A 21,212-nucleotide genomic window follows, 5' to 3' on the forward strand; every position below is an offset into this window, starting at 1 on the left:
TGGCGGACAGGTGCGCGAGATGTGTAGGGAGTCCAGCGAACCATGCCCACTGTGGTGAATGTACATCATGTAATTCACACTGTATAATATTGCGTTCACACTGTATAGCATTGTGTCCTTGTGGGATCTGCCTGTGAGCCGTTGCGCAGCTCTGCCCACAGGGGGAGATGAGGAGCTTGTACAGGACCCCACCCTCGGCTCCGCCCATGGCTCCGCCCATGGCCCCTCCCACTAGCAGAAGTATAATGTGCTGCAGCCTTGTGAGTCTGCCCTCAGTTCTTCTGGTCGCAGGCAGGCTCAGTTGTAAGTCTATTAAAGCCACAGTTTACTTCCTATCGTGTCTCGAGTGAATTGATGGTCATATCAATTTAATAGACTTAAGAAAACTACTATGGAATCGGCCCTCAAACCTTACCGACTAGAACTCGACCCGCAGGCTGCAGAGGCATCAACTACCTCCACTACTCCAGATGAGCAGAAACTCAGCCTACTGCACGCACGGGTGAGCCATCGCATCTCTACACAACCCAACATTACCAACACGTACACCTAGGCCTTTGCTATGCTCGACTGTAAACTAGGTCTACACGTGGCATATTTTCGCTACCAGCGCTGCCAGCGCCCCGCAGAGTTGCTAGAGGACTACCTGCGCGATTTAAAAGCCCTTGCACGGGAATGTAACTTTCAGGCTGTTACTGCCTCCCAGCATATGGAACTCGCTGTCCGTGATATGTACATTGCGGGGGTCTGGTCTAATTATGTGCACCAGCAACTCCTCGAAAAAGGTGCCCAGAACTTGGAGGACACGGTAGCGCTAGCAACCTCAATGGAGGTCGCGTTTCAAAGTCTCAACTCGTTCCCCGCAGACCAAGCGCCCCCATCGTGGACCCCCGACCAGCGACTGCCCCAGGCCTGCGCCACGTGGCCGCCCACCCACTATGGAGCGCCATCTTGCCATTTTTATGGTCAGCCCCAGCACCCACGGCAGCACTGCCCGGCCCGCAACGCGACCTGCAGCAGCTGCTGTTGAAAAGGACATTATGCTAAAGTATGCCTGTCGAAATCGAAACCCTCTAACTCCTCCGCAGTCCAGAGCAATCGCTCCCCCAACTCGCAGGCCCGCAGATCCCGTAATGTTGCAGCGTGTCTGCCGACTCTGCCTCCACCCGACATGTGCGACTCATGGGGCCTGCCATCTTGGCAATCCTCCCCCACGCGGTCAGCCATGTGCGAGTCATGGGGGCCGCCATCTTGGGGGTCATCTTCCTCGCTGCCCGCCATGTGCGATCAACGGGGGCCGCCATCTTGGCCATCACCCGAAGTTCACCTTGACGACTACGACCTCCGCGGACAGTCATCACAGGGCCACTCCAGCACTGCTGATCGAGCCACCGACCACCTGCAACTCAACGCAGTCACTTTGGACCAGTTGCGTCCAAAGCACCTCAGGAGCTCGATGATGTCCGTTCAAGTCACGGATACAAGACACCGTGGCTCTTCGACTCCGGGAGCACCGAGAGCTTCGTTCATCCAGACCTGGTAAGACGCTGTTCGCTCCCTATCTTCCCTGCACGGCAAACTATCTCCCTCGCCTCGGGTTCGCACTCGGTCCAAATACAAGGGCGCACTGTTGCGACCCTAACGATACAGGCGCCAGCTGCTCTAATTTCCAGCTGTACGTACTCCCCGAACTCTGCGCCCCACTCTTACTCGGGCTCGACTTTGTGTAATCTCAGGAGCCTCGCGCTCCGCTTCGGTGGACCTCCTCTCACTATATGCAGCTTAGCGACTCTAAAAATCGATCCCCCTCTTCGCTAACCTAACGGCTAACTGTAAACCAGTAGCCACTCGCAGCAGGCGGTACAGCCTGCAGGACAGAGTATTCATTAGAGCCGAAGTCCAGCGGCTCCTACGTGAGGGAGTCATAGAGGCCAGTAACAGCCCCTGGAGAGCTCAGGTGGTGGTTGTCAAGACTGGGGAAAAGTTCCGGAAGGTGGTTGATTACAGCCAAACCATTAACCGGTTCACACACCTCGATGCGTACCCCCTCCCCAGATTTGCAGACATGGTCAACCACATCGCCCAGTACCGCATATTATCTACGGTGGATCTGAAGTCTGCATACCACCAGCTCCCAATCCGCCCGGAGGATCACCACTACACGGCGTTCAAGGCAGATGGCCACTTCCATTTCCTCCGGGTCCCCTTTGGCGTCACGAATGGGGTCTCAGTGTTCCAATGAGCAATGGACCGAATGGTGGACCAGTACGGGCTGTGGGCCACGTTTCCGTACCTGAATAACGTCACCATCTGCGGCCATGACCAGCAGGATCACGATGCCAACCTCCACCGATTTCTCCAAAACCGCCCAGAAACTCAATCTCACCTACAATAAGGAGAAATGCGTTTTCCGCACTACCAGACTAGCCATCCTCGACTATGTCATGGAAAACGGAGTCCTGGGCCCCGACCCGGACAGTATGCGCCCCCTCTTACAACTCCCTCTCCCTCATTGCCCCAGGGACCTCAAGAGGTGCCTGGGATTCTTCTCCTATTACGCCCAGTGGGTCCCCCAGTATGCGGACAAAGCCCGCCCACTATTTAAGACCCCACTCTTCCCACTGTCAGCAGAGGCCCGCCAGGCCTTCAACTGCATCAGGGAGGACATCGCCAAAGCCGCCATGTGGGCGGTAGATGAATCCGTCCCCTTTCAGGTGGAAAGCGACGCTTCACAGGTCGCTCTCGCCGCAACTCTGAATCAGGCAGGGAGACCTGTTGCTTTCTTCTCCCGAACCCTCTCCGCTTCGGAACTTCGACACTCCTCAGTCGAAAAAGAAGCTCAAGCCATTGTGGAAGCCATACGGCACTGGAGGCACTACCTCGCAGGTAGGAGGTTCACCCTCATCACCGACCAGAGATCGGTTGCCTTCATGTTCGACAACTCGCAAAGGAGCAAAATAAAAAATGATAAAATCTTGCGGTGGAGGATCGAACTCTCCACCTATAATTATGACATCATATATCAGCCGGGGAAGCCCAGATGCCCTGTCCCGCAACACATGCGCCAACACGCAAGACGACCGATTAAAGGCTATCCACAACGACCTCTGCCACCCGGGAGTCACCCGGCTCACCCACTACATCAAAGCCCGAAATCTGCCTTTCTCCACCGAGGAGGTAAAAGCCATCACCAGGGATTGCCCGATCTGCGCAGAGTGCAAACCGCACTTCTATAGACCAGACAAGGCCCACCTGGTAAAGGCTTCCCGGCCCTTTGAACACCTGAGCATCGATTTCAAAGGGCCACTCCCCTCGGCCAATCGAAATGTGTACTTCCTCAACGTCATAGACAAATTCTCCCGCTTCCCCTTTGCTATCCCATGCTCCATTATAACCTCCCACACAGTCATCAGGGCCCTGCACAGTGTCTTCACCCTGTTCGGCTTCCCCAGCTACGTACACAGCGACAGGGGTTCGTCCTTCATGAGCGACGAGCTGCGTCAGTACCTGCTCGACAAGGGCATTGCCTCGAGCAGGACTACCAGCTATAACCCCAGGGGGAACGGGCAGGTGGAGAGGGAGAACTCGACGGTCTGGAAGACCGTCCTACTGACCCTACGGTCCAGGAATCTCCCGACCTCCCACTGGCAGGAAGTCCTCCCCAACGCGCTCCATGCAATTATGCCCCTCCTGTGCACTGCCACTAACCAGACACCTCACGAGCGATTATTTGTTTTCACTAGGGGCACTACCACGGGGGCTTCGCTCCCATCTTGGTTGAGGACACCGGGCCCGGTTCTCCTCTGGAAGCACATCCGGACACACAACACGGACCCACTAATAGAAAGGGTACTACTGCTACACTCGAACCCACACTGCGCCTTCATAGAACACCCCGACGGACGTCAGGACACCGTTTCCCTCCGGGACCTGGCGCCTGCAGGGTCCACCATTACCACCACCACCACCGAGGTACCCCTCACACTATACCCCACCCGACCCCCCACGCCTACAGGTTTCCTGCGCCCCCCTTTGCCCGTCACACCGGTCAGGAACGAAGATCGGACCGAACTACCCCCGGAGTCCACCCTCAGATCCACACCGCCTGTCACCACCCAGCTACCCGAAGAGGCTGCAACCCCAGTGCTCCGCCTACCCCAAAGGACGACTCAGCCACCGGACCGGCTCAACCTATAGACCCGTCACCCCCACCGGACTTGATTTTTTTTACAGGGGGTGGATGTGATGAATGTACATCATGTAATTTACACTGTATAGTATTGCGTTCACACTGTATAGCATTGTGTCCTTGTGGGCTCAGTCTGTGAGCCGTTGCACGGCTCTTCCCACAGGGGGAGATGAGGAGCTTGTACAGGGCTCCACCCTCGGCCCCGCCCATGGCACCTCCCACTACCGGAAGTATAATGTGCTGCAGCCTTGTGAGTCTGCCCTCAGTTCTTCTGGTCGCAGGCAGGCTCAGTTGTAAGTCTATTAGTTTACTTCCTATCGTGTCTTGAGTGAATTGATGGTCACATCACCCATATGTTCTGGGCATGCCCGGTGCTTAAAGAATTCTGGCAGGGCTTTGCTCAGGCTATGTCCAGGATTTTGGACATGCGGGTGAAGCCGAGAACAGGAATAGCGATCTTTGGGGTGTCAGAGGATCCGGGATTGCAGGAAGCGAAAGAGGCCGAGGTTTTGGCCTTTGCCTCCCTGGTGGCCCGGAGACGGATCTTGTTAATGTGGAGAGACTGGAAATCACCGAGTGTTGAGACCTGGATTAGTGACATGGCTGAGTTTCTCAGCCTGGAGAGAATAAAGTTTGCCTTGAGAGGGTCCTTGCTGCGGTTCTCCAGGCAGTGGCAACCTTTCCTTGACTTTCTTGGAGAGCATTAAAATGTCAGCAGTAGCAGCAATCCGGAGGGGGGGGGGTGCTTAGGTGGGGAATTGTTTATTTAATGTATATTCTATTTTTGTATAATAATAACAGCCACCTAGTTTTGTTAAATATTTTCCTTTTATTTTTCTGTTATTGGTTATGTAAAAATTCTGTTCGAAAAAGCTTTAATTAAAAACAATTTTTTTTTAAAAATCTGCAGAGAATAGCAATATCAGCGCATGTATTGCATGTTCCTGAAATTGATCTTTGCTAAAAAAAACTTGATAGACTATATGAAAAGAAAACCAACTGTGACATTTTAGTACCTATACAGTAATAGGTTCATAGATTATAGAATTTACAGTGCATCAGGAAGCCATTCGGCCCATCGAATCTGCACCAGCCCTTGGAAAGAGCACCCTGCTTAAGCCTCCACCCTATCCCAGTAACCCCACCTAACATTTTTTGGACAATAAGGGCAATTTAGCATGGCCAATCCGCCTAACCTACACATCTTTCAACTGTGGGAGGAAACCGGAGCACCCGGAGGAAACACACCGCTCAGACAGTGACCCAAGCTGGAAATCGAACCTGGGACCCTGGAGCTGAGAAGCAACAGTGCTATCCACTGTGCTACCTTGGTTGCACTCACTTGGTTAAAGTAATTTTTTTTTAATTTCAAAGAGAACAAGCAAGTTGTTCTCAACAGATCTTTTTCCATTTTCTGTAGTTTGTGTTAATAATTTTAAATTCCTAACATTTTGTATGAACCATTTCTTTTGTCAGTGTTTGGGAAATTTCTGGTTCCATGCATTGGTTACCTCTGCTCTTAGTGTGGTCTCAACATCTTATTTTGTTACTGCTCATCACTTGTTTTATTCTTCCTTCTATTTGTACAGATAGGGTGGAACACCAAGTCGGTGAGATTTCAGGAACTCAGCACATTACTAGTGATTCAGACAGTGAAGTATATTGTGACTCGATGGAACAGCTGGGACTTGAAGAGGTAAATGATATGGAAAATAGCACTCAACAAGCCCTGTGATTATCAAAATCAAATAAATATTATACAAGGAAAAGATGTAACAATAAATATTAGTGTGTTTTTTCCAACAGCAGTTCTAAAAATCCTCTGTGAACCAATGGCATTATTCTAGTGCTCTGCTCAGAAAGAAGCAATAAGATGTCTGTAATTAATATAGTCCACAGAGACATCTCTATTAGAGAGAGACAATTGATTATATTTAACTTGAGGGACACCACTCTACAAACATGGGGCAAGGCAAAAAGGAGACCGTCCTCCATGAACTATCACAGCTGGTATGGGGATTGAATGCAGCCATTAGAACGTACAGTGCAGAAGGAGGCCATTCGGCCCATCGAGTCTGCACCGGCCCACTTAAGCCCTCACCTCCACCCTATCCCCGCAACCCAACAACCCGTCCTAACCTTTTTTGCTCACGAAGGGCAATTTCTCATGGCCAAACCACCTAACCTGTGCATCTTTGGACTGTGGAAGGAAACCGGAGCACCCAGAGGAAACCCACGCAGACACTGGGAGAAGGTGCAGACTCCGCACAGACAGTGACCCAAGCCGGGAATCGAGCCTGGGACCCTGGGACTGTAAAGCCAGTGCTAATCACTTGTGCTGCCCTAAAGCATCATTCTGCATCATCATCTAGCCGTCTTGCCAAATGAGCTAACCAACCCCCAGTGGAATGAAGCAGTAGGCCTACAGGATATTTGACACGAGGGGAGGCTGTGGCATAGTGGTATTATCACTTGACTAGTAATCCAGGCTAATGTTCTGGGGACGCGGGTTTGAATCTCACCACGGCAGGTGGTGGAATTTAAACTCAATAAAATATGTGGAATTAAAAGTCTAATGGTGACCATGAAACCATTGTCGAAAAAACCAATTGGGTTCACTAATATCCTTCAGGGAAGGAAATTGGCTATCCTTACCTGGTCTGGCCTACGTGTGGCTTCAGATCCACAGCAACGTGGTTGACTCTTAACTGTCCCCTCAAGGGCACTTAGGGATGGGCAATAAATGCTAGCACAACCTGCGACGCTCTGTCCCCTGAACGAATAAGAAAATATATATTAGCCTTATAATCTTCAGATCCTTTCATAGTCAGATATGTTCTAGCTAAAGGAGATAATGTGACATTGACTGCTTTAGATCAGTGATTATTTTCTATTGGGGTGGACAGATTTCTAGATTTGCTTAAAAGCTCATTTTGACTTGTTTTCAAAATCAAATCGAACAACCTGTTACATCTGTACCCTTGGAATAATAAAGGAATGTGCCAGACTTTGTTTTATTTCTTATATTAAGAACAAACCTGCATTCTGTCGTCTTATCCTGGTGTTATGGAATCATCCTTATCACACTTCTTTTGAAGATAGATGATCAGAATTGGACAGGTTGTCCTTATTTTAAGGCTTTTGACCTGTGCATTGGTTGCATAGTTCAGTGTCACCATTAACATTTGAGTTATAAAATGCGCGTGTCTTTTTTTTAATTTAGAGAACCCAATTATTTTTTTTCCAATTAAGGGGCAATTTAGCATGGCCAAACAACCTAACCTGCACATCCTTTGGGTTGGGGGGGGTGAAAACAACGCAGACACGGGGAAAATGTGCAAACTCCACACGGACAGTGACCCAGGACCAGGATTCGAACCCGGGTCCTCAGCACCGGAGTCCCAGTGCTAACCACTGCGCCACCGTGCTGCCCTCTTATCATTTTTTTAATAACCAACAACAGATCTGTGCAGAAATCCAATACGCTTCGATGTTCCCGATTGGCATATATGCTTTATTTATATTTATTTATACCAGCCTCCCAGACAGGCGCCGGAATGTGACGACTAGGGGCTTTTCACATTAACTTCATTGAAGCCTACTCGTGACAATAAGCGATTTTCATATACATTAAAGACCCTCTGTTTTCTATCAACCATTTCAAAATTCATCTAGCTGCTTTATGATTAATCCAACTCACTTCTTTTTTTTTTTACAAACATTTTATTAGGGTATTTGTAGTTTTTATAATAATAACAATAACAGCAACATAAACATGGTACATAAAACATTTCCATCCCTATCACGTTCTTCACACCCTCAATCAGTGAAACAATAGCCTAACAACTCAGCCGGTGAACTCCCCTAGATTTCTGCCTCTGCTGACATTTTAATTTTCTCCGAGAAAGTTGACGAGCGGCTGCCACCTCCGGACGAACCCTAACACTTACCCCCTTAGGGCGAACTTTATTTTCTCAAGGCTGATAAACCCAGCCATGTCACTAACCCGGTCTCTAATTTCGGGGGCTTCGGGTCCCTCCACATTAACAGTATCCCTCCGGGCTACAAGGGAGGCAAAGGCCAAGCGTCAGCCTCTCTCGCCCCCTGGACTCCCAGCTCTTCCGACACTCCAAAGATCGCCACCTCTGGACTCAGCACCACCCGTGTTTTAAGTATCGTGGACATAGTCTGAGCAAAACCCTCCAAGCTTCGGGCATGCCCAAAACATATGGAAATTGTTTGCTAGACCTCCCGTGCACCTCGCACACCTGTCCTCTACCCCAAAGAACTTGCTCATCCGGGCCACCGTCATGTGTGCCCGGTGAACTACCTTAAATTGTATCAGGCTAAGCCTGGCACATGATGAGGATGCTTCAGGCATCCGCCCACAGACTCACCTCTATCTCTCCCCCTAGCTCCTCTTCCCACTTGTCCTTTAATAATAATAATAATAATAATAATGATGATGATGATAATAATAATCACAAGTAGGCTTCAATGAAGTTACTGTGAAAATCCCCTAGTCGCAACATTCCGGCGCCTGTTCGGGAAGGCCGGTACGGGAATTGAACCTGCGCTGCTGCCTTGTTCTGCATTACAAGTCAGCTATTTAGCCCAGTGTGCTAAACCAGCCTCTGTTTAGATCCTTTAGTTCCTCTATCTGGGTTTCCTCCAACTCCATAAGTTCTTTGACTCTTTATATTTTCTTATCTCTTTTGATCTCTTGTTTGATTTCTATTTCTATATTCCTTGTTATCACTATCTTTTCAGATCTGTTTTGATTTCTATTTCACTGTCTATCTGCAAGAATTATTTGGGAGATCAGGATGATTTAGTAGGTTCAACACCAGAGCAAGTTGATGGGATGGAAGCCAATTGTCTCTGCCAACTATATGGGCATGAATTAAGCAGTCTCAACTTGATTCCAAACTACCATTGAACTTCCATCTTTTTTTTCTCTCCTATTGAAGTGATGCTCCTGGAGTTTGTGATCACAAATTTCTCATCCTTAACAAAAGGATGACTGATTTTCTAAAACAAAAAATGAGACAATCGCTGTAAATGCTCCTGGAGTTGCCATGACGGTACTTTTAAATAAAGTAGAGGGAGCTGGCAGAAAGTGAAAGTACTTCAGTGACCAGCGCTCACCTGACTGAGCAGGAAAAAGCCACAAAAGAAATCAACACCGATGTGATAATCTTTATTAATGTCACAAGTAGGCTTACATTACACTGCAATGACGTTACTGTGAAAATCTCCTAGTCACTGCTTGTGTTTCCTCCGAACTCTACATTTCCCATCACAATTTTTAATGTGAAAAAACAAAAGGATAGCTTTGTTAAAATCCTCTATTTGTGATTTTCCAAATAATTGTTTTGAACTTTGACTTTCCTTCTATGTAAATGATTTGTGCTAATTATTTTGTGTGAAACTTTGAGATTAGTATCTCATGGAGATATCACATAATCAGAAACTTGAGAAACTGAAGTAATATAAATGGCTTTGTTGATATGGCAGCAATCCTCTTTATTGCCAACGCTAGGATCACCTTTCACCTCTGCTGTTATTTACTAACCCAGGTTTGGCCAACTTGCACCCCGCAGGCCACTATGCAGCCTGCAAGGCCTTCAATCTGGCTGTGGACCGCATGTTTAAAATGCCGGTCTGTAAATTTGAAGATACATCAAGTTTCTGCTCATCCAATCACAGGTGTTAGCTGTTAATGAGATCACAATGAACCAATCAGCAGCAAAGGTGGGAGAAAAACAGTCTTTGATTGGAGGGGCAGTGTCCTTCAGTCTGAGGCCTGAAAAAGATAGCACAACAGTGGTGAGTCTGTTGAGGAGGGAAGGAGGTTTTCAGTCAACATTGAGAGACTGACTACCGAGTGGGGTTGCTGGGGAAGTACGATTACCGAGCAGGGGAGAGAAGAACAACTGAATGGGATGTGGGAGAGGGGAACAACAGAGTGGGCAAGAGGGGAACAACAGAGTGGGCAAGAGGGGAACAACAGAGTGGGCAAGAGGGGGACAACAGAGTGGGCAAGGGGAACAACAGAGTGGGCAAGGGGAACAACAGAGTGGGCAAGGGGAACAACAGAGTGGGCAAGAGGGGAATAACAGAGCAGAGTGGGCAAGAGGGGAACAACAGAGCAGAGTGGGCAAGAGGGGAACAACAGAGCAGAGTGGGCAAGAGGGGAACAACAGAGCAGAGTGGGCAAGAGGGGAACAACAGAGCAGAGTGGGCAAGAGGGGAACAACAGAGCAGAGTGGGCAAGAGGGGAACAACAGAGCAGAGTGGGCAAGAGGGGAACAACAGAGCAGAGTGGGCAAGAGGGGAACAACAGAGCAGGCAAGAGAGGAACAACAGAGTGGGGGGGGGGAAGTGGGGAACAACTGAATGGGGTGGGGAGCAACAGAGTGGGGCGGGGAAGTGGGGAACAACAGAGTGGGGAAGAGAGGGCGACCACCGAGTTGGGGGAGAGAGCGACCACCGAGTGGGGCACGGGAGTGGACGACCTCTGAGAGGGGGACCAGGGAATAAGAGTCCGTGCTGCTGAACTAGTGACGGAGTGGCTGACGGTGAGAGGAGGAGTGGGGGAGAAGCGGGGGAGGTGGAAAAAGGCTGCTTGTGGCGTGCAAGAAAGGGAATGGGGGTGGGGGGAAAAAGAGGCAGCTGGTGGAGGGGGGCAGGGAGTGAAAAAGAGGCTGCTGTTGTGGGCGGGGGAGTGTGTGTGTGGCCGTTGGGGTGAGTGAAAGTGTACATGAATAAGAGCACCCTGAGCCTGCGAGTGTCAGAAAACAATTTAACCCTCTCACATACAAATGGTCATATTTATTAATTGCTAATTTTTTCAAATTATCGATTCACCCGTACCAGCCTCCCCAGACAGGCGCTGGAATGTGGCGACTAGGGGCTTTTCACAGTAACTTCATTGAAGCCTACTCATGACAATAAGCTATTTTCATTTTTCATTTCATTGCTCTGACATTACTTCATTTTTGTTTAGAAAGCTGTTTCTTTCCCTCAACACTTAAAACCTTATCTTTCTGAAATTTGCTCATGTTTTTGAGTGAGAAAAATATCTAAATGTTGCCCCTTGCACAAAAAGGTTGGACAAGCCTTGGATAACCAAACTTATCTCCCACTTGTGCCACAACTTCTTAACTGTACACGTTTGGGCAGCATGGTAGCATAGTGGTTAGCACTATGGCTTTCCAGCGCCAGGGTCCCAGGTTCGATTCCCGGCTTGGATCACTGTGTCACTGTGCGGAGTCTGCAGATTCTCCAGTGTCTGCGTGGGTTTCCTCCTGGTGCTCTGGTTTCCTCCCATAAGTCCTGAAATACGTGCTACTGTTAGGTAATTTGGACATTCTGATTCAGTGTATCCAAACAGGTGCGGAATGTTATGAGTAGGGGGGCGAAATTCTCCGGCCCCCCGCAGGGTCGGAGAATCGGCGAGCCCCCTGCGGCGATTCTCCGGCCCGCAATGGCCGGAGTCCCGCCGCTGAAAGGCCAATCCCACCACCGTGGTTTCAACCACCTCTGGTGGCGGCGGGATTGGCGGTGCGAGCGGGCCCCCGGGGTCCTGGGGGGGGGGCGCGCGGGGCAATCGGACCCCGGGGTGTGCCCCCAAGGTGGCCTGGCCCGCGATCGGGGCCCACCGATCGGCGGGCGGGCCAGTGCCGTGGGGGCACTCTTTTTCTTCTGCCGCCGCCACAGCCTCCACCATGGCGGAGGCGGAAGAGAATCCCCCAGCGCGCATGCGCCGGTGGTGACGTCAGCGAACCGGTGGTGATGAGCGAACCGGCGAAGGCCTTTCGGCCAGCACCGGGCGGTGGGCGTCAAAGGCTGCTGGCGCTGGTTTTGGCGCCAGTTGGCGTGGCGCCAACCACTCCGGCGCGGGCCTAGCCCCCAAAGGTGTGGAGAATTCCGCACCTTTGGGGAGGCCCGACGCCGGAGTGGTTGGCGCCACTCCGCCACGCCGGGTAGGGGAGAATCCCGGCCAGGGTTTTTCACAGTAACTCCATTGCAATGTTAATGTAAGCCTACTTGTGATGATAAAGATTATTATTATTATTCAGAAATTATTCTTAAATGAGTAACAATTTGTACAAGTACCGTGATGTTACTAATCAAATGAAACTTTAAAGTTTTGTATCTTGGGTTACTTTCCTTAAGTATGCTCAAACATGAATAGTGGATAAGTAATCATTTGATCTTGTCAAGTACTGTAAACATGTTGTTTTACTTAATTTTTGTAGATTTCGGAAGCTCTATCCTGTGGCAGAGAGAATGTTAACAGTTCTCTGATAACCTCAGAATTTAATCACAATCAGCTATTGGAAAACACAAATAGTTCCAAAATAGTGTTTGAGCATTCCCTAAGATCCCTTGGGAATTCGAGAGCAAAGTTACAGGATTTGGGAGGAGAAGGAGGTGTTACCCATGGTGGTGAAGATGCAAAGTCAGGTGGAAGTGGCCCTCCCAAAGAGAAGATAACTGACAAAAGAACTGATTCTCATGGTCCCAGGAGAGGGCGAGGTATGTTTTTGATCGAAAGAGGGTCTTTACTCGAAGTATTGCCCCACAATTATGTCCCAAGGACTTGTTTTTGTAAGCACTTTTGTTAGGGGGGGTGGTGTAGTTGCAGGTTGCAAATTATTTTCCATCCTCCTCCATTTGAAGATCCTGCACATTTCCCCTCTGTAGAAGATAGAAGACCCTCTCCCAAGAAATCCTCATTTAATCCTAGAGTTGACTTGTATGTGGTGAATGTGCATTGTCGGAAAACCGAAAATGAAAGGAGGAAAAATGTATAATCTTCCCTCCTCCTGTTATGGCGTTCTTAATTACAAACATTGTTCAAAACTCTTAGTATAAAATCTCATAGCAATGCATATAATAGAAACAGTGTTACAGCTAAAGCAATTGGAAAAGGTTGATCCATCAACAACCTGCATTAATGTAGCACCTTTGAATGAGGACAGGCATCTTAAGCCACTTGAGAAGTGGATGTTCCTCTGGAGCATCTCTCCAAAACTGCAATCTTCACTACCTGGAAGGGCAAGGGCAGCAGGTACAGGGGAAATACCACGTTATACACCATTGTTTTTTCAATATCACTGGGCTGAAATCCTGGAACTCCCTCCCTAACCAGAATTGTGGAAACACCTTCACTATATTGACTGCAACAATTCAAGAAGGCAGTCAATTATCACCTTCTCGAGGGCAACCAGGGACGAGCATTAAACACCAGCTTTGCTAGCAACAACCACATCCGAAGATCCAGTTTTTAAAAATGCACTGTGTGTTGATCCAGAAGAGGCACCTTGTGTAATTTAACTCTCTGCCCTCTCCTGTTATGAGCTTTGCAATTTTGTTTTAAATGATTTATATTCTGTGCTTCAATAGTTCTTCATGGCAGAGAATTCCACATTCAATTAACCATTTTTTAATAGATTTCTCAACCACTCCTTCTCATTTTTGTACTTATTATTTTTATTATTTCTCATTACAATCTTGCTGACCAGTAGAAATAACCCATCACGATTCATCTTACCTTAATTCTTCATGTCGAAGACATCTATTGAATCACTCCTTAATCTTCTTGGGTCTGAATATCTTTCCCATTGAATTTCCTCAAACATCAAAGTGTTTATAATCATTCATTTTTCTAAACAGTTCCGTGCTTGCCCTGTATTGTTGCCAAATTAGAAGGAGTGATTTATATTGTGTTCTTGTTTACCTTGTAGGCAACAGGATGCAGCCCTCGGGGGATGGTTTTCAGACCACACAGCTGGGTAATGGTGGCGATGGGGAACGAAGGGGGTCAGAACGGCTACAAAAAGGCAGTGTGAATGAACATATCGCAGTTGCGCTCATCAGACTCCAGGAAGATATGCAGAGTGTGTTGGAACGGCTTCATATGTTGGAAGCAGTGACCGCTTCTCAGGTAAGCGGTAATCACAAAAAACCAAGGGCCGGATTCTCAATTTGAGACTCAGTTCTGAAACTGGGACTGAATTGTATGAGTTCCATGGCCCTGATAACGGCGCCGATCCAGGAGTGATTCAGGACATCCTAATGGGCTAGCACGGGTGCCACATGGAACTCGTGCAATTCCGACGAACGCTGGCATGTGATTCCCCGGTATCGGGATTGGTACTTGGGAGCTGTGTATGGGCAGTCCACTCCCCCCCCCCCCCCCCCCCCACCCCCGCCCCCCCCCAAACACACACACACACACACACACACACACACACTCTCTCTCTCTCTCATCCCAGGCAAAAAGATGGCAATGGTTGCGCTGGAGCATGCCTATCGTGTTGGTGGGTTGATTGGGGCCAGAGAGTACCTTGTGGGAGCGGGGAGGGGGGGTGCATGGAGCTACGGAGGCACCCTACGACCCGGGCGCTCAGTTCACAGTGGACAGTCAGTGCCGTGCGCAGCCACAGGGCTGTCTTGCAGGCTGTAGCAATGGCGGTCCATGCCTGTCCACCCCGCCCCATGGCCCACCTCCTGGCCGCCCCCTCAATACTCCCTCAGGCCCTGGCAGAAACCCCCAGCCAGCTGTACAACTGTCAGCACACTATAGCGATATTGGACACTGTTCATACCCCTCTACAGTATTTCCCTCAGCAGCTATGGCGCTGGTTTCCCGATTTTAAGTATGACAAGTGAGCCTCGCCATCAGGAATTCCTCCTGGGGGAGGTGGAGCATCGCGGGAGGCCTGGAGAATTATGGGGTGAGCCGGTTAATGGTTTAGCACAGTGGGCTAAACAGCTGGCTTGTAATGCAGAACAAGGCCAGCAGCGTGGGTTCAATTCCCGTACCGGCCTCCCCAAACAGGTGCTGGAATGTGTCAACTAGGGGCTTTTCACAGTAACTTCATTGAAGCCTACTTGTGACAATAACCGATTTTTATTATTAATGATATGCCAAAGGCGTTCACTGTGCATGCGGCATATAATGCATTCACGCCGCTGTCGAGGCATCGGAGCATGGCATCCCGTTGGGCGTCTGACCCCTGCCTTGTTTTCCGGCTGACACAATTCTTTGCCCGATCACGCTTCACGATTCTGGAGTCACTGAACAGAGAATCCTGCCCCAAGTGTTTATATATCTCAACAAACATGCAATTGTGCACTTCCTATTCATGATTATAAATTCTGTGATGTGAGATCGCATGTGCAGACCCATGGGTATTAATGCCCTCTTGTGGCGAATTAAGGGATGGGGAGTAGATTTGCACTCCCAAGTCTTAACTGGACCATTAATGGCAGGGTTAAGAAAGTTGTATTTGTTCATGAGGTACGAGAGAACAGACAACTTGTGGTAACAGAGCACTATTGGCAAAAACTACAGGCAGAAAGGAAATATGGTTCATCGAATGCTGCATTTTTAAAGCTAAAAGAATATAAAGATGGAAGAGAAATTGCTGGAGAGTCTCTGTATGAACACTACTATTAATTTGGGCATACTTCATTTAAAATGGTGTTGCATCAATAATTGGAATTTCTTCTCTTTCCTTCCATAAAAGATAGCAATTGTAAAACTTTTATCCATACAACTTTACTTATGTTTTATTCAATAGCAAAGCTATGAAATCTGTTTTCTTTCCTTCATATCATAGGCCAAGTCCGAAAATGCCCAATCAAAGTTGAAGCATGGTACAGGTGATGAGGTAATTATTGCAGCATATTAATATAATCAATTGTAAATCATTTTGAGGAAATTGTGAAAGCAGAGTTAAGTTTATAAACTTTGGTCTGCAGTGTTCTGTTGTCCCAGCAAATGTGTTTTCACAGATAATAAGAACTTTAATGAACCTTCATGATATTTTCATTACAATAATTTTCTATTTGTATTAATTTATGTAGCCAGGCACAACACTGTCATAAGAACATATGAACTAGGAGCAAGAGTAGGCCATCTGGCCCCTCAAGCCTGCTCCGCCATTCAATGAAATCATGGCTGATCTTTTGTGGACTCAGCTCCACTTTCCGGCCCGAGCACCATAACCCTTAATCCCTTTATTCTTCAAAAAACTATCTATCTTTACCTTAAAAACATTTAATGAAGGAGCCTCAACTGCTTCACTGGGCAAGGAATTCCATAAATTCACAACCCTTTGGGTGAAGAAGTTCCTCCTAAACCCAGTCCTAAATCTACTTCCCCTTATTTTGAGGCTTTGTCCCCTAGTTCTGCTTTCACCCGCCAGTGGAAACAACCTGCCCGCATCTATCCTATCTATTCCCTCCATAATTTTAAATGTTTCTATAAGATCCCCCCTCATCCTTCTAAATTCCAACGAGTACAGTTCCAGACTACTCAACCTCTCCTCATAAACCAATCCGTTCAGCTCTGGGATTAACCTAGTGAATCTCCTCTGCACACCCTCCAGTGCCAGTATGTCCTTTCTCAAGGAGACCAGAACTGAACTCAATACTCCAGGTGTGGCCTCACTAACACCTTATACAATTGCAACATAACCTGCCTAGTCTTAAACTCCATCCCTCTAGCAATGAAGGACAAAATTCCATTTGCCTTCTTAATCACCTGTTGCACATGTAAACCAACTTTCTGTGACTCATGCACTAGCAGACCCAGGTCTCTCTGCACAGTGGCATGCTTTAATATGTTATCGTTTAAATAATCCCGTTTGCTGTTATTCCTACCAAAATGGATCACCTCACATTTGTCAACATTGTATTCCATCTGCCAGACCCTAGCCCATTCACTTAACCTATCCAAATCCCTCTGCAGACTTCCAGTATCCTCTGCACTTTTCGCTTTACCACTCATCTTAGTGTCATCTGCAAACTTGGACACATTGCCCTTGGTCCTCAACTCCAAATCATCTATGTAAATTGTGAACAATTGTGGGCCCAACACGGATCCCTGAGGGACACCACTAGCTACTGATTGCCAACCAGAGAAACACCCATTAATCCCCACTCTTTGCTTTCTATTAATTAACTAATCCTCTATCCATGCTATTACTTTACCCTTAATGCCATGCATCTTTATCTTATGCAGCAACCTTTTGTGTGGCACCTTGTCAAAGGCTTTCTGGAAATCCAGATATACCACATCCATTGGCTCCCCGTTATCTACTGCACTGGTAATGTCCTCAAAAAATTCCACTGAATTAGTTAGGCACGACCTGCCCTTTATGAACCCATGCTGCGCCTGCCCAATGGGACAATTTCTATCCAGATGCCTCGCTATTTCTTCCTTGATGATAGATTCCAGCATCTTCCCTACTACCGAAGTTAAGCTCACTGGCCTATAATTTCCTGCTCTCTGCCTACCTCCTTTTTTAAACAGCTGTGTCACGTTTGCTAATTTCCAATCCGCCGGGACCACCCGTTGTTTTTTCCAAGGTTGGGTATTGCTTATAATTTTACATTTTAAGTTTTATGCAATGTGATGTGGCCTAGAAGTCATTTGTTATAGTGCGTGTGTGTGTGTTTTTCCCCCCCATTTAGAGACCATCCTGGTGGCCTTTTGATGTGTCTGGCCGTACTGTAGCATTTGCAGTTCTTTGGCCTGTCATCGTCCAGCTATTGGTACATATGTATTTTCAAAGGAGGAAGAGGTAATGTTTGAACAAGTTCTTTTGGTTTCTACGCACTAGAAATGACTGCAACCTGATTGACTTGTTCCAAAATTCTGTCTCAAATTCCAGAAAACCGAATTAGGCATCCACCTGGGATTGTAATAAAGGCTGCAGACTCAGAAAATTGGAAAGCATAGAAAGTGACGCATGATGGTTTGCATTTGTTTATTCAGTGGCATTTTACTTTAACATTGTCCAATTATGTGCATTTTGCAATAATGCTATCACGAATGTACATTGTACATAACTAAATACTATAACATTACTGATACTTGAACCAAACATTTATATTAATTCTGGATGAATTTAATAATTATCTTTAAGTTATATTGTTCTGATTTTTAAAAATGTATGTAACAGTGTCACCTTACTGAATGTAAATCTGTTTAGCTGCTTGTGATATAGCTAAAATTGATTTTGGATGGAAAATGGGAAATTCTAAACCTTAGAAAAATGTAAAACACTTGATAATTTCTAGTGTTTTAGCTAGAAATCAGTCAATTAAATGTTGCACCTTACACTTCTTTGGCCAAATTCCTCGCCAGCAGGGTATCGATGAACCAATGATTTTGTTTTTTCATTGCAAGACCTTTTGAAGAGCACTCGGGTCCTCCTGTTGTCCCAGCCAACATTCCCACTTGACTAACATTAGCAAAATGGCTTGACAGGTCATTGACTCAGTTGCTGTTTGTGGGATCTTGCTGTGCACACATTGGCTGCTGCCTTTGTTGGCAAAATAGTGTCGTCACTTAAACAAAGGTTGCTTGCGAAGCAATTTGGCACATACTTGCTTTCCTTTATTTAGTTCGTAATTCAAAGATTATACAATGAAGTTTACGTGCACGCACAGACCATATAGTAATACTCCCACTATTTGTTACAATTGAATGGAGTGCTTTGACCCAATGATCAGTTCCTTTGGATGACTTATTATATGGATATTTTGGTCTTTATTTTTTGTAGTTTATTGTTTAGCAACAAGCCATATATAGTTGACATCGAAGATGCTTTATCCCCAACATGTTTGCTGGAATATTGGCTAAAATCGAGATTATGTAACCAGACACTAATGTACTGAGATTCGATACAACGTTAATATGTTCTTTCACGTGCATGTAACTTTATTTATATATTATTGTCAACTGTGAAGTCTAATCATATCAATGCTGTTAATAGTTGTACAAATTAGACTATAGGAAAGCAAGTGCAGTATTTTTTCAATTGCATTGTAATAAAATTGCAAACTGAAGAAGATAATTCTCATAGGTTATCTAATAGCAATTTAATACTAATTTTAAATTAAAATGAGTTATGAGATTCAGTTTATCAAAGCACATTATTATTACAACCATTTTTATGAATATTTAGAGTTCTGCTAAAATCTCAGGCTCAGATTCAAGAAAAAAATACTGCAAGCATGAAAATAATTTGCAGAATATAGCTTTAAGCATGATAGATATGATATATTTTTATCATATGAGCCACAAATAAATCTTTTTGCTGGATGTTCAGTGTTTCTTTTTGTATTTATTATAAAAATTGAAATTGGAAGACTAAACTACTAAAGTATTTTGTGTGTGTGCATGTGTTCGGCTGTCATGTTCTGTCTGCAGTGCCTTTTGAGAATTTCTAGGCTTGTTCGAGTTTTCAAAATTCTCATGGTTTCTAAAATATATAGACGTAGCTAATCTGAATATTCAATGGGATGGATGTTATTTGATTGGAGGCCAGTTTAGCTCATTGGGCTAGACAGCTGGTTTGTGATAAAGAACAACGCCAGCAATGTAAGTTCATTCCCGTACCAGCTGAGGTTATTCATGAAGGCCCCGCCTTCTCAGACCTCGCCTGAGGTGTGATGATCCTCTGGTTAAACCACCACAACGTTTCTGGGCATTCCTAAAATCTGATGGTAACCAAATCAAAATGGAAGTCGATACAAGTGCAGCTGGATCATGGATATCTGAAACAATTTATAATCAGAGGTTTGAGCATCTGACTTTAAAATCATTACATTATCTAAGGATGTGCACAGAAGAGGTGGTACCATTAAAAGGATACATTATGGGAAAAGTAGAAGTAAGTGGACAAACAGCGGATTTTGCCCCTCCACATTGTCGGATCGAGTTTCTTTGGTTTATTTGGTAGAGCATGGTTGGGAAAAATAAACTCAACTGGGGATCAGCAAATCAGCTAGTGGATTCAAAAAATGACCTCTAACAACTTCTGGAGAAATATAAAAAGGTGTTTGAAGATTTACTGGGCTCAACGACGGGAGTTGAGATTCAACTCAAAATCAAGCCAAACAGTATACTAAAATGTCTCAAAGATAGAATCGTACCATTGGTCATCAGGCCAAAAGCCAAAGAGCTAGAAAGGCTAGTGCAAACAAGAGTCATCAAACCAGTTGCTACAAATGACTGGGCAACACCAATCGTTTCTGTATTGAAACACGATGGCTCGATGATAACATGTGGAGATTTTAAAACAACTATTAACCCGGTATTATGCGCAGATCATGATCCACTGCTGCTGATTGAAGACTTCTTTGCTCGACTTTCTGGAGAGGAGACCAGAAATTCAATAAAACTGATCTATAACAGGCATATTTAAAAATGAATGTGGCTGCTCACCATTCTGATGCACAAAGTGTTTCATTACAGAAGATTTCCATTTGGAATAACACCTGCTCCTGCTATTTTTCAGAGATCCATGGATCAAATTATGAGTAGGCTAAATGGGGCGCTATGTTATCTCGATAACATTCTCATTACCGATTCAAGTGAACAAGAACACTTGAAGAACTTGGAAGCTGCTCTGCATAATCTATCACCTCAGAGTTAAAAAGGAAAAGTGAGACTTTTTCAAGAGGGGCAGCACGGTAGCGCAGTGGTTAGCACTGTTGCTTCACAGCGCCAGGGACCTGGGTTCGATTCCCGGCTTGAGTCACTGTCTGTGTGGAGTCTGCACGTTCACCCTGTGTCTGCGAGGGCTTCCTCCGGGTGCACCAGTTTCCTCCCATAGTCCAAAGATGTACGAGTTAGGTGGATTGGTCATGCTAAATTGCCCTGTAGTGGCCAATAGTTAGGTGAGGTTGCTGGGTTACGGAGATAGGGTGAAGGTGTGGGCTAAGGTAAGATGCTCTTTCAGGGGCTGGTGTAGACTCGATGGGCCAAATGGCCTCCTTCTGCACTGTAAATTCTATGATATCCATAAATTACTTTGGTCATATCGATAGAGGTGGCTTGCACAAGGAGCCAAGATGATAGCAATCTTAAAAGCATCACATCCTCAAAATGTGACACAATTGAGTACTTATCTGGGATAAATCGATTATAATAGAAAATTTCAGTGTCTGTTGAATGTGGTGTCTTCTCCGACGGAGGTGAGTTGGAGGCGCT

At 46.4% G+C, this 21,212-nt stretch overlaps 1 protein-coding gene across 5 annotated transcripts in view; it reads left to right on the top strand.

Annotated features, from left to right (window-relative positions):
- Positions 1-19,320, top strand: part of acbd5a (acyl-CoA binding domain containing 5a) — a 185,278-nt gene extending 165,958 nt beyond the window's left edge. For all 5 annotated transcript variants that reach the window (XM_038798182.1, XM_038798184.1, XM_038798186.1 and 2 more), the window contains 6 exons: positions 5,779-5,885; positions 12,454-12,733; positions 13,945-14,144; positions 15,826-15,876; positions 17,684-17,793; positions 17,884-19,320. In XM_038798182.1, the coding sequence (XP_038654110.1) occupies positions 5,779-5,885; positions 12,454-12,733; positions 13,945-14,144; positions 15,826-15,876; positions 17,684-17,793; positions 17,884-17,896 (761 nt within the window). In that variant the 3' untranslated portion in view covers positions 17,897-19,320. The remainder of the gene's footprint in view (positions 1-5,778; positions 5,886-12,453; positions 12,734-13,944; positions 14,145-15,825; positions 15,877-17,683; positions 17,794-17,883) is intronic.
- Positions 19,321-21,212: the final 1,892 nt, after the last annotated feature.

This window comes from Scyliorhinus canicula, chromosome 5, assembly GCF_902713615.1.
Source record: "Scyliorhinus canicula chromosome 5, sScyCan1.1, whole genome shotgun sequence".
Lineage (NCBI taxonomy): Eukaryota > Metazoa > Chordata > Chondrichthyes > Carcharhiniformes > Scyliorhinidae > Scyliorhinus > Scyliorhinus canicula.